At 43.0% G+C, this 14,658-nt stretch overlaps 1 protein-coding gene across 1 annotated transcript in view; it reads right to left on the reverse strand.

The window, feature by feature from the left end:
• The window catches only part of LOC118386575 (interphotoreceptor matrix proteoglycan 2-like), a 36,509-nt gene that overhangs the window by 6,688 nt on the left and 15,163 nt on the right, over positions 1-14,658 (reverse strand). Inside the window, exons 10-16 of the mRNA XM_035774272.2 lie at positions 13,984-14,150; positions 13,845-13,906; positions 10,515-13,757; positions 8,992-10,096; positions 7,904-8,454; positions 4,525-4,744; positions 3,782-3,992 (exon numbers count right to left, since the gene is read on the reverse strand). Of these exons, the coding sequence (XP_035630165.2) occupies positions 3,782-3,992; positions 4,525-4,744; positions 7,904-8,454; positions 8,992-10,096; positions 10,515-13,757; positions 13,845-13,906; positions 13,984-14,150 (5,559 nt within the window). The remainder of the gene's footprint in view (positions 1-3,781; positions 3,993-4,524; positions 4,745-7,903; positions 8,455-8,991; positions 10,097-10,514; positions 13,758-13,844; positions 13,907-13,983; positions 14,151-14,658) is intronic.

A 14,658-nucleotide genomic window follows, 5' to 3' on the forward strand; every position in this document is an offset into this window, starting at 1 on the left:
TCCAACCCGGAAGCCAGCCGCACCAATGTGTCGGGGGGTACACCGTGCACCTGGCAACTTTGGTTAGCGCTCACTGCGCCCGGCCCGCCACAGGAGTCGCTGGTGCATGATGAGACAAGGACATCCCTACCGACCAAGCCCTCCCTAACCCGGACGACGCTAGGCCAATTGTGCGTCGCCCCACGGACCTCCCGGTCGCGGTCGATTACAACAAAGCCTGGGCGCCGAACCCAGGGACTCTGATGGCACAGCTGGCGCTGCAGTACAGCGCCCTTAACCACTGCGCCTCCCGGGAGGCCGCATCTCTGACATTAATGTGTGTGCAATTACTTAATATGGTCAATTTCAGAAAATGATATACAAAAAATATTGTGGACAAGTAGGCTATGGTGTAATAAAATGTTTTGCTTTGTAGTGGTAGGTTTTCTTTGGGCACTCTTATGTTGTCATAATCAGCCATAAAATAACACAATATATAGTACCAGTCAAAAGTTTGGCCACATCTACTCATTCCAGTGAAAACATTTTTATTTTACAGTTTTCTACATTGTGGAATAATAGTGAAGACATCAAAATGATTGAATAAATATGGAATTGTGGAGTAAAAACATCTAAATATATTTTATATATGAGATTCTTCAAAGTAGCCACCCTTTGCCTTGACAGCATTTCTACACATAATAATACATCTTGGCATCCTCTCAACCAGCTTCATGAGAAATCACCTGGAATGCATATCAATTAACAGGTGTGCCTTGTAAAAGTTTAATGCGTTTGAGCCAATCAGTTGTGTTGTGACAAGGGAGGGGGAGCTGTACAGAAGATAGTCCATATTAGGGCAAGAACAGCTCAAATAAGCAAAGGGAAACAACAGTCCATCATTACTTTAAGACATGAAGGTCAGTCAACTGTTAAAGTTTCTTCAAGTGCAGTCGCAAAAAAACAAATCGCTATGATGAAACTGGCTCTCATGAGGACCGCCACAGGAAAGGAAGACCCAGAGTTACCTTTTCTGCAGAGGATAAGTTCATTAGAGTTATCAGCCTCAAATGGCAGCCCAAATAAATGAGTTCAAGTAACAGACCCATCAACATCAACTGTTGAGAGGAGACTGAATCAGGCCTTCGTGGTCGAATTGCTGCAAAGAACATCATCATTCTAAAGGACATCAGTAAGAGGAAGAGATTTGCTTGGGCTGAGAAACACGAGCAATGAACATTAGACCGGTGTAAATCTGTTCTTTTGGTCTTGTGTCCAAATTTGAGATTTTTGGTTCCAACCGCCGTGTCTTTGTGAGACACGGAGTAGGTGAACGGATGATCTCCTCATTTGTGGTTCCTACCGTGAAGCCATGGAGATGGTGTGGGGGTGCTTTGCTGGTGACACTGTCAGTGATTTATTTAGATTTCAAGGCACACTTAACCAGCATGGCTACCACAGCATTCTGCAGCGATACACCACGCCATCCCATCTGGTTAGGGCTTAGTGGGACTATCATTTGTTTTTCAACAAGACAATGACCCAAAATGCACCTCCAGCCTGTGTAAGGGCTATTTGACAAAGGAGAAGAGTGATGAAATGCTGTGTCAGATGACCTGGCCTCCACAATCACCCGACCGCAACCCCGTTTGGGATGAGATGGACCGCAAAGTAAAGGAAAAGCAGCCAACAAGTGCTCAGCGTATGTGGGAACTCCATCAAGACAGTTGGAAAAGCATTGCTCATGAAGCTGGTTGCGAGAATGCCAAGAGTGTGCAAAGCTGTCATCAAGGCAAAGGGTGGCTACTTTGAAGATTCTCAAATGTAAAATTGATTTTGATTTTGTTTAACACTTTTTTGGTTACTACATGATTCCATATGTGTCATTTCCTAGTTTTGATGTCTTCACTATTATTCTACAATTTAAAATAAATAAACACCCTTGAATGAGTAGTTGTGTCCAAACATTCGACTTGTACTATATGTCACAATAGGTCTAAATATGTGTCATGAAGATATGACCGGTTATGTCAGCTGTTATGACTGTTATGACGCTAGGTGTCAAGTAAAGTGTTACCTTATTTGGGGGGGGAGACCCTTGAAAACGAGCTGCTGCATCTCAAGAAATTCAAAATGTCTAAATAAAATGGTTTCATAGAATAGATGTGCTTTATCTTTGACCGGAGAAATCTTAAACTAGTTACAATAAGATTACAGGAAAGCTAAATAACGTATTAACCTTTTAGATGTTCTAAGACTTGATATTGTTGACGGTCTGTGGTGCTGTCTGGTCTAGGAGCTAGATTAGTACTATATACAGAATAGGTTGCCATTTTGGATGTACACTGTGTTAATGGGAGATGGCAAATCTAGGTCTGTGTGGGTGGGTTGACTGGTTCCTTGTAGGGTTGAAGCCCTCAAATCCCCAGACAAGCAGAAAAGCTGCTCTCACATGGAACTAACTGGATCAGAGGGGGAACTAAAGCCACTGACACTTTAACCTTTGCTTGAACACGACTTTGTCACTGTAAGTACTTTATCGCTGTTTTTACTTATAATGTGTCGAGGGATTAGGTAAGTGGTAGCATAGTTAGTGAAGGATATTTGGACGTTTCTGATTCTTGTCATATGGGCTTTACTGAAGAATAAACATTAAAAAGTTGCCCCCATACAGAAATACATCTTTAAGCATATACCAGTAAAGGCATAGTGATTAGCTTTGAATGTGTATGTTAAATAAGAACCTAGATTTGAGTGGTGGTGACTTTAAAGATTTAATCCCCAAAAATAAAACCTTTTTTTTCCAGAAGGTGAGTATGTTTAATCGGGTCTAAACAAAATTATATTAAGGGAAAAAATGATTATACAGAAATGTTTTCTGTAGGTTCCAGTGTCAGCATGATGCTGTCTGGATGACTGCGAGCTGTGAGCTTATAGCGTCAAGATAACGTCACTGAAGTCCACTAGTATTAAGACTACTGCTCTCAAAGCAAAATTTATGTTACCTCTAACCAGAGTGTATGTGTATATGTCTGTATGTGTGTGTGTGTATATATATATATATATTTAGCAAGTGTAGAAGTAAGAATACATATAGTACAGCTAAGTACATGTACCATACAAATCCACACAGTGAAGAAAATTATTTTGCTCACGCCAAAGTCACTGTCTCTCTGGTCCGTCTACATTGTGTGTACATGAATGACATGAGAGCTATCAGGGCATAAACAAAGGACAGGAAGCCCACAAAGCAGCGTATGAACAGGAAGGGGTCTACTGGCACAGCCACCAGCTCAGTGCAGCGCTCCCCGTTAAAGTGCCAGACTTTACCTATTGGGCATCTAAAGCGGTGAAAGACACTTGGTTAGAGCACATAATATACAGTTCCTGAAGAGTAAGTGTGGTGTTGACTGTGATATTACATTGTCACGTTGTGTTGCTTCCCTCGCAACACTTTAAGTAAACAACATAAACAAGTAGAACAACGTAACAGGTGGTCCTTCTGTAGCTCAGTTGGTAGAGCATGGCGCTTGTAACGCCAGGGTAGTGGGTTCGATCCCCGGGACCACCCATACGTAGAATGTATGCACACATGACTGTAAGTCGCTTTGGATAAAAGCGTCTGCTAAATGGCATATATTATTTATTATTATTATATATTAGAGAAACAAGTGATGACAATGGATATTATGAATATTAGGTAGCAGTAGAAATGTATGGTTTAATACAAATCTTGGTACACGTATAGAAACCCACTGCAACGCTTCCGATGTGTTCAGATAGTTGAAGTATTCTAAGGTACCTGCAAGTGGCTCCATGCCTTGGTACTATCTCACAACGGCCCCCGTTCTGGCAGTAGTCCGGCTGCAGGACACAGATACTCTGACAGGGCAGGCCGTCCATAGCCATGTACCCCGGGTCACAGAGACATTCGGCCTCCCGTGACCACCGATTCACCACACAGTGAGAGAAGTCGTTGCACGCCAAGAACTTACAGGGATCTGCTTGATCAGCTGTTCAAAAAGAATGAGGAAGGGGGAAATGGTAGGATCAGTTTCCATGAAATATCAAAGTAGCTGTGACGCTGTCTTCTCCCCTTTTTTTTTCTCAGGGAGGTAGTCAAAAGTGTTCCATTTTAATGAGGTTTTCCCTCTGTTTTTGTCTGAATTTAATTTGAAGGTTTAGCACGTTAGTTATTGAAAAGTCTAGCAATGATGGCCCATTGCATTCTATAGATTTTACACTCTCAACAATTTATAGTCTACGATAAAACTGCTTTATTCTTTGAAGCTGTAAAAGTCTCCATGCAAAATGTTCTCGTTCATTAGACTGTTACTACAGTATATTTGTTATGTTCTGTAAACATCTTGAAATGAGTGCAACTGCAGTGAAACATGGTCTGAGTCTGAAATGGCACACTATTCCTATGTATTGCACTACTTTTGACCAGGGCCCTACCTATGGGCCCTGCCTATGGGCAAAAGTAGTGCACTATATATGGAATAGGGTGCCATTTTGGACACAACCCCGGGCCTCATCTCGTACCAGGCTCTATGTCCAGAGAGTGACTGTCAATCTCAATGTTGAGTCTCATGGCTGCAGCGTTGCAGAAGTCTTCCAGGACACAGTGGACGGCCTGGGTCACGTTGTATGGCACTGACTTGGTGAACTTCATCTTGCTGTTGACCACAATGCTGCCATTCCTGAAGTTAAGAATCTCTAGCTTCTTGAATCCTGTTAGATTGGACTGCAGGTAAGGCAGCAGCTGAACAGAAACAGAAGAGAAAAGCCACAAGTGACTAAAGGACAAATTATTTTCAATTGACATTTAAATGTGTTTCACTTTTTTCTCTTAGGCATAGAAAGAGATTATTGGCCTTCACTGACTTTAACAACTTTCTCATAACAGTGACATTTAATCACTGTCCGTAATAACCATGTGGTAGATCAAATAGTTCTACCCGCTACTCCCCATGTTTTTTATAAACTATTGAAGTGTAACAAAGCCCTTTTACTAAAATCCTCTACTTGTGACCGGTGTGGCAGTGTTCCATTATTCAAAAGCCATGAAGTGATAATACCAGGTCTAACCAGGTCTAAGCCAGGTCTAACCAAGTCTAAACCAGGTCTAAGCCAGAACCTTCCCTCTGAGTTGAATAAACCATTTAAAAGAATGTAATTCGTCGGCTCCTGAGCATAGATCAGACAAGTCCGGGGGGCAAAAAAACTTTGCCTTCAGTGATTTCTTTCAATTGGAAATATTGAATGTAAAACCGTTACTGGCAGGCAGCACATTGAATAGTTTTTGGTCTTTGGAGGAAAACTTAGGACAGCTTTGATGCTGGTTGAGATCTCGGAGCTTGGCAGTTCATCAGACTTTTGTTGTCAGCACAGCAATCTTCCTTATAGTTTTTCTTACTTCTTGGTTTTGTCAAAGGGATTCAAAGCTACCAATTTAAACAAACAGAGAGCATGACCCACTCTGCAATTATATGTTAATTGTGCACAAATTGTGAGTGAAGTGCCATATCTTTCGAAAATACATATCCTCAAGAGTTGAAACACCTTAAAGGTTGCCTAGTTAAGGCTCTACGGGTGCAGTATAGAATAGATCAGATCAGGCTCTATGGAGCATTTGGTGTTGAAGTATCATGTTATTATGACGCAGCTGGTCATAATGGCTCTATCATTCATTTATCCATATACAGGACGTGCATATGTTTACAATGAGCCGTCCATTTCAAATCCATTAACTTCTCAGAGAGTCTGGCCCTTCAATTTACAAATAGCGTTATTTTTTAAGCCTGAAATTAGCCCAAACAAACGATTCCATTGGAGTCTGTACATGTGGAGAGGCTGAGGGGTTACCAGCACGCTTTTAGTGACGAAACCACGGGGTCAATGACAGCAACAACGAAAATTGGTTTGACATATGAAATATTTCATCTCCCTCTCTCTCTCTCTTCTCCTCTCTCTCTCTCTCTCCTCTCTCTCTCTCTCTCTCTCTCTCTCTCTCTCTCTCTCTCTCTCTCCTTCTCTCTCTCCTTCTCTCTCTCCCACATCTTGTCACGTCAAAAGGAACCAGACCAGTGTCGGCGTGCTCGGTTGTCAACATGGCAGCCCTCATCTTCTACAACGTATTTAACTGTAAGCTGAGTCATTGCACTGTATACCGAGGGGAACGGTGCAGTTGTTTCAGCGTGAAAGCGAGACATGTTATTCGACTTATGTGCATAAGTAAATCTTATCGATGTAAATATCTGTTGATGATTACAACCAATCATTAAAGGCAGCTAATGGAGTATTCCTATCTAACATGTCAAGTTCAAGAGAAAGGTGAAGACAGGTTAGCTATTGCATATACTTTCACAAACAATATACCCATCAGATGCATCATTTCAACGTATGTTATTCTGAAAGCTAAATCTGCCATCTTTATAGCTCGTGGCTAAATTCGCTCAACGTTAAAGCGGGCACGTCAGTTTAGTCCGAGGAAAAAGGAGTCATGCAAAACGCAGGCCTTTAAATATGGACGTCACTCCAAAAATGAACATAGCTGAATTGATGCATTTGCTAAAAAAAAAAAAAAAAAAAAGGCACTGCATCGCAGTGTTGTGGCGTCACCACAGCCTGGAGTTCGATCCCAGGCTGTGTCATTACCGTCCATCTGATCTTGTATATTATTTAGGGTGAGGAAAATATTTATGAATTATAATAAAAAAGAGTTTTGGAGAACCTTTACAGACTAAATATCTTGGTGAATCAAAAATACAGCAGTTTGATTCATCCTGAAAGTTAACATATTCAATTGTTCAATCCGGTACATATTGGAAGGTGAGAAAAGAGTACAATAGGTGAGAAAAGAGTACAATAGGTGAGAAAAGAGTACAATAGGTGAGAAAAGAGTACAATAGGTGAGAAAAGAGTACAATAGGTGAGAAAAGAGTACAATAGGTGAGAAAAGAGTACAATAGGGGTGAAACGGTAGTCCTATAAATCTACCTTAATAATCCTCACTAATCACGGAACTGTGATGACAACCGTCCAATCTCCAGGTTTAAACTGCTCTACGTATGGTCTGTGTTCAGTAAGGATTCAAATAGGCTACATGTCCCAAATGATTGCACAGCTCGTTATACGTTAGCCTAATATGATCCACTATGGCAAGCGATCCTCAGGAACAACCACATAAAGGTGACCGAGGACAGATAGTCTATCGATAGTGGGTAATATTTAACACAATACAAATTGTAACATTTCGAACATATAATTAAAATGTTTCTGCAAATCATAAATCAACTGAGTAGGTTTGGTGTTATAATGTCATTTGCTAATGGCTACAGAAGCCTATAGCTTGGGTCTACAAAGCATTTCATAAATGTCCCTGTGGAAAAGGTGATATGTTATGTTACAGTTTGCCTCCGTACTGTACGACTGGTTTCACATTTGTGAAAAATAGATCTAAAATAGATCTAAAACAATTGTCGTTGATATTTACAATCCCCTTATCCAAACAGTTTACTAATTTACCTAGCTCTTATCAATAGCGCTGATCAATTTGTAAATTACAGTGCATGGAGAATGTTATTTCTATTGAAAAACAATAAAGTAGATGCTATTCCACTTGGAACAGGCAGGTTGCTCGACCTCATTAGTCGCTTCATCACGCATAAAGATTGTGAGGGAATTAAATCGAGGTCAGAATACAGTATATCTGTAGACACACTTCCGCCACACATTCATTTATTTTATTTCACACCTTCATTCCCTTAATCTCCACCCCAAACGAATAGCGGATGAATAGAATGATATTCTCATGCTTAAGTTCAAGGTCAGAATACGTGTAAAGAGAATTATGTTCCATTTACACGCTTAACTTGGGTCGGGATTCCCCCCTTTATGAACATATTTCATTCTCACTCACCAGTTCCAAAAAGGTGTTCTCCAGGGATCTGTATTCTGAAGAGCTCTTGTTGAAGAGGTCATCTGAGAACCTCATGTTAGTAACCCGTAGACTGAAGAACACCACCAGCTCCCTGCCTTTACTCGCTGTGGTCATGGAGGGAGTGGTCAGGTATCTCAGTGGTGGAGAAGCTGTGGTCTCGACGGGGTGCACCTCAGGAGCCAATGAGTATCCACTGGCCTCTGGAAGGTTAATGGGCTCTGTGCTTACCAGGTCCATTTGATCAAGTTCGTCTGCAAGGTCTTGCACACGCTCGTCCTCAGGTTCTGAGTCCTCTACGACCTCCTCTTCAGCCTCTACATTGATAACAACCACCTCGGGCTCCTCAGTATCCTCCACCATCAGCTCTAACTCTGAAGGTGACTCTGTTACATCTACCACAGGCACAGTGTCAGATTCTGCAGGGGGTGTTGACGTAGAGTCAGGGATGGGTTCTGCTATCATTGCTATCTTCTCTTCACTCTCCTCTGGCAATGGAGCCACTTCCACTTCACTGACCTCTGCTGTGTCATCTTTGTAATAGGAGAGGATATTTCAATAAGTCACTAACCATCACAAGTGTGTTTTACCCATACTGCAAATGCCTGCCAACTGTCCAATACATAATACATTATCCTGCTTTATACTGAATGTGGAGCTTCATTCCCTATATGACTGCTGGAAGGAAACCGTTCCAGGCGAGCCATTCATTTCTGCCGGGTGCTTGCAGTGAATAATATTTGTCTGATTTATTTTATAAAAATCAATCAGCATCATTTGATAAAGTATCTCTCAGCGGTATAAGCATTGGTAATGAATGAATTGTCAAAAGCCTTGTGTTTACTGCATACAAAATGATAAACACGACAAAAGATTAATCAGCAGGCAGCACAGCATTCAGCCCAAATATAGACCATTAATACATCTCCCTGGACCGGCCTGTAATTATTAGTTGTGATGCAACTGCACTCCTCCAGCAACAAAATTCATAGTTGAAAATGTTTAATTATATATGACTGTTATCTGTTCTTCACTGGTCAAAAACAGCCTTTATAACCTACATTACTCACCTGTTTCTTCCACAGTATCAACAGCTTCCTCAGGATAGCTGTCCTCATACCCGTGGTATTCAGGCAACAGTTCCTCCATGTCCTCCTCAGTTGACTGGTCTTCTATTGGGACAATATTGTCCTCTTCAACAGGATCAGGTTTCCAGGTTTCCTCTCCAAATAGAGTGTCCTCTAAAGAATCCACAGGTTGGATGATTTTAATTTCTTCAGCTGGTGGCTCACTAATATTTTCCTCAAGCTGTGTTTCCTCAACTACCCCTTCATCAGGTTCTGGATTTTCAACTTCCTCTTCCTCAGGCTCCGGTTCTTCAACTTCCTCTTCTTTAGGCATTGGTTCTTCAACTTCCTCTTCCTCAGGTTCCGAGACCTCAACTACCTCTTCCTCGGGTCCTGGGTCTTCAACTACCTCTTCCTCAGGCTCCGGTTCTTGAACTTCCTCTTCCTCAGGCATTGGTTCTTCAACTTCCTCTTCTTCAGGTTCCAAGACCTCAACTACCTCTTCCTCAGGTTCTGTTTCCTCAATTACCTCTTCCTCATATTCTGGTTCTTCAACTACCTCATCCTCTGGTTCTGGTTCCTCAACTACCTCTTCTTCAGGCTTTGGTTCCTCAACTACCTCTTCCTCAGGCTCTGGTCCCTCAACTACCTCTTCCTCATATTCTGGTTCTTCAACTACCTCATCCTCTGGTTCTGGTTCCTCAACTACCTCTTCTTCAGGCTTTGGTCCCTCAACAACCGCTTCCTCAGGTTCTAGTTCCTCAAATACCTCTTCTTCTGTTTTCTCAACTACTTTTTCCTCATGTCCCGAAACCTCAATTACATTTTCTTCAGGTTCTGGTTCTTCAACTACCTCTTCCTCAGGTTCTAATTCCTCAACTACCTCTTCCTCAACTACCGTTTCCTCAAGCTTTGGTTCCTCAACTACCATTTCCTCAGGCTTTGGTTCCTCAACTACCGCTTCCTCAGGTTCTAGTTCCTCAACTACCGCTTCCTCAGGTTCTAGTTCCTCAACAACCTCTTCCTCAGGTTCTAGTTCCTCAACTACTGCTTCCTCAGGCTCTGGTTCCTCAACTATGTCTTCCTCAGGCTCTGATTCCTCAATTACCTCTTTCTCATATGCTGGTTCTTCAACAACCTCAACCTCTGGTTCATCAACTACCTTTTCCTCATGTTCCAAGACCTCAATTACCTCTTCCTCAGTTTCTGGTTCTTCAACTACCTCTTCCTCAGGTTCTGGTTCCTCAACTACTGCTTCTTCTGGTTTCTCAACTACCATTTCCTTAGGTTCTGAGACCTCAACTACTTCTTCCTCAGGCTCTGGTTCCTCAACAACCTCTTCCTCAGGTTCTAGTTCCTCAACTACCTCTTCCGCAGGTTCTAGTTCGTTTCCTAGCTTTGGTTCCTCATTTCCTCACTACCGCTTCCTCAGGTTCAGGCTCTGGTCAGGTTCTAGTTCCTCAACCTCTTCCTATGTCTTCCTCAGGCTCTGGCTCAACTGATTCAGGCTCTGATTCCTCAATTACCTCTTTCTCATATGCTGGTTCTTCAACAACCTCAACCTCTGATTCATCAACTACCTTTTCCTCATGTTCCAAGACCTCAATTACCTCTTCCTCAATTTCTGGTTCTTCAACTACCTCTTCCTCAGGTTCTGGTTCCTCAACTACTGCTTCCTCTGGTTTCTCAACTACCATTTCCTTAGGTTCTGAGACCTCAACTACTTCTTCCTCAGGCTCTGGTTCCTCAACAACCTCTTCCTCAGGTTCTAGTTCCTCAACTACCTCTTCCGCAGGTTCTAGTTCCTCAACTACCGGTTCCTCAACAACCTCTTCCTCAGGTTTTAGTTCGTCAACTACCTCTTCCTCAGGCTCTGGTTCCTCAACTATATCTTCCTCAGGCTCTGATTCCTCAATTACCTCCTCCTCATGTTCTGGTTTTGCAACTACCTCATCCTCTGGGTCTGGTTCCTGAACTACCTCTTCCTCGGGTTCTAGTTCCTCAACAACCGCTTCCTCAGGCTCTAGTTCCTCAACAACCGCTTCCTCAGGTTCTAGTTCCTCAAATACCTCTTCTTCTGTTTTCTCAACTACTTTTTCCTCATGTCCCGAAACCTCAATTACATTTTGTTCAGGTTCTGGTTCTTCAACTACCTCTTCCTCAGGTTCTAATTCCTCAACTACCTCTTCCTCAACTACCGTTTCCTCAAGCTTTGGTTCCTCAACTACCATCTCCTCAGGCTTTGGTTCCTCAACTACCGCTTCCTCAGGTTTTAGTTCCTCAACTACGTCTTCCTCAGGTTCCAAGAGCTCAACTACCTCTTCCTCTGGTTCTTCAACTACCTCTTCCTCAGGTTCTATTTCCTCAAGTACCTCTTTCTCAGGTTCCAAGACCTCAACAACCTCTTCCTCAGTTTGTAATTCCTCAAGTACCTCTTTCTCAGGTTCTGACAACTCAACTACCCCTTCCCCAGGTTCAAGTTCATCAACTACTTCTTCCTCAGGTTCCAAGACCTCACCTACCTCTTCATCAGGTTCTGAGACCTCATCTACCTTTTCACCAGGCTCTAGTTCCTCAGCTACCTCTTCCTCAGGTTCCAAGTTCTCAACTACTTCTTCCTCAGGTTCCAAGACCTCACCTACCTCTTCATCAGGTTCTGAGACCTCATCTACCTTTTCACCAGGCTCTAGTTCCTCAGCTACCTCTTCCTCAGGGTCCAAGTTCTCAACTACTTCTTCCTCAGGTTCCAAGACCTCGCCTACCTCTTCATCAGGTTCTGAGATCTCATCTACCTTTTCATCAGGCTCTAGTTCCTCAGCTACCTCATCCTCAGGTTCCAAGTTCTCAACTACTTCCTCAGGTTCCAAGACCTCACCTACCTCTTCGTCAGGTTCTGAGACCTCATCTACCCTTTCACCAGGCTCTAGTTCCTCAGCTACATCTTCCTCAGGTACCAAGTTCTCAACTACTTCTTCCTCAGGTTCCATGACCTCAACTACAAAGACCTCATCTACCTCTACCTCAGGTTCTGGTTCCTCAACTGCGTCTTCCTTGGGCTCCGGTTCTTCAACTACCTCTTCCTCAAGTTCTGGTTCCTCAGTTACTTCTTCCTCAGGCTCTGGTCCCTCAAATGCCTCTTCCTCAGTTTCTGGTTCCACAACTACCTCTTTCTCAGGTTCCGAGACCTCAACTACCTCTTCCTCGGGTTCTAGTTCCTCAACTACCTCTTCCTCAGGTTCTAGTTCCTCAACTACCTCTTCCTCAGGTTCCAAGAGCTCAACTACCTCTTCCTCAGGTTCTTCAACTACCTCTTCCTCAAGTTCTGGTTCCTCAGTTACTTCTTCCTCAGGCTCTGGTCCCTCAAATGCCTCTTCCTCAGTTTCTGGTTCCACAACTACCTCTTTCTCAGGTTCCGAGACCTCAACTACCTCTTCCTCGGGTTCTAGTTCCTCAACTACCTCTTCCTCAGGTTCTAGTTCCTCAACTACCTCTTCCTCAGGTTCCAAGAGCTCAACTACCTCTTCCTCTGGTTCCTCAACTACCTCTTCCTCTGGTTCCTCAACTACCTCTTCCTCAGGTTCTGGTGCCTTAAATACCTCTTCCTCGGGTTCCGAGACCTCAACTGCCTCTTCCTCAGGTTCTGGTTCAACTACTTCTTCCTCGGGTTCCAAGACCTCAACTACCTCTTCTTCAGGTTCCGAGACCTCATTTATCTTTTCACCAGGTTCTGGTTCCTCAGCTACTTCTTCCTCAGGTTCCGAGTTCTCAACTACTTCTTCCTCAGGTTCCAAGACCTTAACTACCAAGACCTCATCTACGTCTGACTCAGGTTCTGGATCTTCAACTAAGTCTTCATTGGGCTCTGGTTCCTCATATACCTCTTCCTCAGGTTCTGGTTCCACAACTACCTCTTTTTCAGGTTCCGAGATCTCAACTACCTCTTCCTCAGGTTCTGTTTCAACTACTTCTTCCTCAGGTTCCGAGTTCTCAACTACTTCTTCCTCAAGTTCCAAGATCTGAACTACCTCTTCCTCAGGTTCTGGTTCTTCAACCTCTTCCCCTTCAATCGGAATATGGATAATATCTTCCTCAACTTCAAAGTCCTCTATTGCTTCAGTGGCAGGCTGATCTGTGATGGCTGAGAGAGTCGTCACAGGTAATTCAGGGTTAGATACCTCTTCCTCAGTGGCAATGACATTGGTAAGCTTAATCTGAGTGGTCGGAGTAGGCTCAGCCTCCTTCTCAACAACAGCCTCCTCCTCTGATATCAAGTTAGGAAGGAGTTTAGCTGGAGCATTAGTTTCTATACTTTTTATTTCATGGGCGGAGGTAATATCCAAATCCACATGGGGTAAAACAGGGTACCCATTAGTAGGGACTAAATTACCAAAAGGTGGCTCAGGGTATTCCTCGGCAGGAGAGGTTGGGAAATAGTCTCTTACAAGCTCACCAGTTCCCTCATCAATGGCTTGAATGGTTTCAATCATGTGTGTGATAAATGGCACCTCTTCCTCTGGTTCAGTTGTTGCTTCAGATTCACTCTCCACTAATTCATCACTAGTGTCCTTGTAGATGTAGGGCACATCTCCTCTCTCTGGTGGTGCTGCTTCTTCTTGTTTTTCTGGAATATCTGTAGAGTCCAGGAAGGTGATGAGCGCATTTTCCTTTTCCACAGGGCCAAGTGGAACATCCAGACGAGGCTTCTCCATGGCAATCTCTGGCTCATCTGTGGATATGTCCAGATCGTTGTGGAAAGCTGGCTCAATGGACTGTTTAATGAAACAGACAAAAAAAAGGCATGTTGATGCAAAGTATGGTATTTTACCATTAGTCTAGATCAATAAGCCAGTACTTACATCTTCAATCGTTTCCTCAACAGCTTCCTCGACTGGTGTTGTAGTTGGTGGAATCCCTTTTACTGTGGAAAGACGTACAACAACGATGCAAAACATGTATTTCACAAATATAACAACTTATTCACAGTGATTTGGCTACCTGGTTCAAAGTTTAATGACTGTAGATCCACTGGCAGAGAGGCCTCTTCACTCAAAGCCTTGGCCACCATTTCCCGCAGGCTGGGCACAGCTGACACTGGAGTCCCTGTGTCATCCTCTGAAATTGTCTGAAAGACCAGAGAATAGTGCACTGTCACTCCTCCAGGTCTGAAAAAGAAGAATATATTGTATGAGAGAAAATAAGAGTAGTTAGTGATTACTGTATTATACAGATATATACACACTTTAAGCAATTAACTAAACCAACTAAAAACAAAGCAATCCCCTGGTAGGTTTAAGAATTGGAGAGTCAAGATACAAGATCAATTGAGAAGTAGTGTACTTGAAAGGCAGAGCATGGAAATCAACCACTTTTTTCTTGCAGATTTGAATGACACTATCAAAAATGTATCAATATTCAGCTCTGTCAATGCGGAAGCTGGAGGGTAAACATATTAGTTCAATGGGATTAATAGCAATGATACATCAATGTTGATACATCAATTTCTTTCCTTTTTGTTTTTGTGAACAGTGAAGATGCCAAGGTCGAAAGAGTTGTGTATCCTTTATCAGATTAGTGAAGCGGCTCGAGCCACTAACTGGCATGGATGTTATTGCATGTGACAGCACTGGCCACCACAGGGCCCGCAAATTAGGGAGGGAGCAACTCCGCAAT

Source organism: Oncorhynchus keta, chromosome 8, assembly GCF_023373465.1.
Source record: "Oncorhynchus keta strain PuntledgeMale-10-30-2019 chromosome 8, Oket_V2, whole genome shotgun sequence".
Lineage (NCBI taxonomy): Eukaryota > Metazoa > Chordata > Actinopteri > Salmoniformes > Salmonidae > Oncorhynchus > Oncorhynchus keta.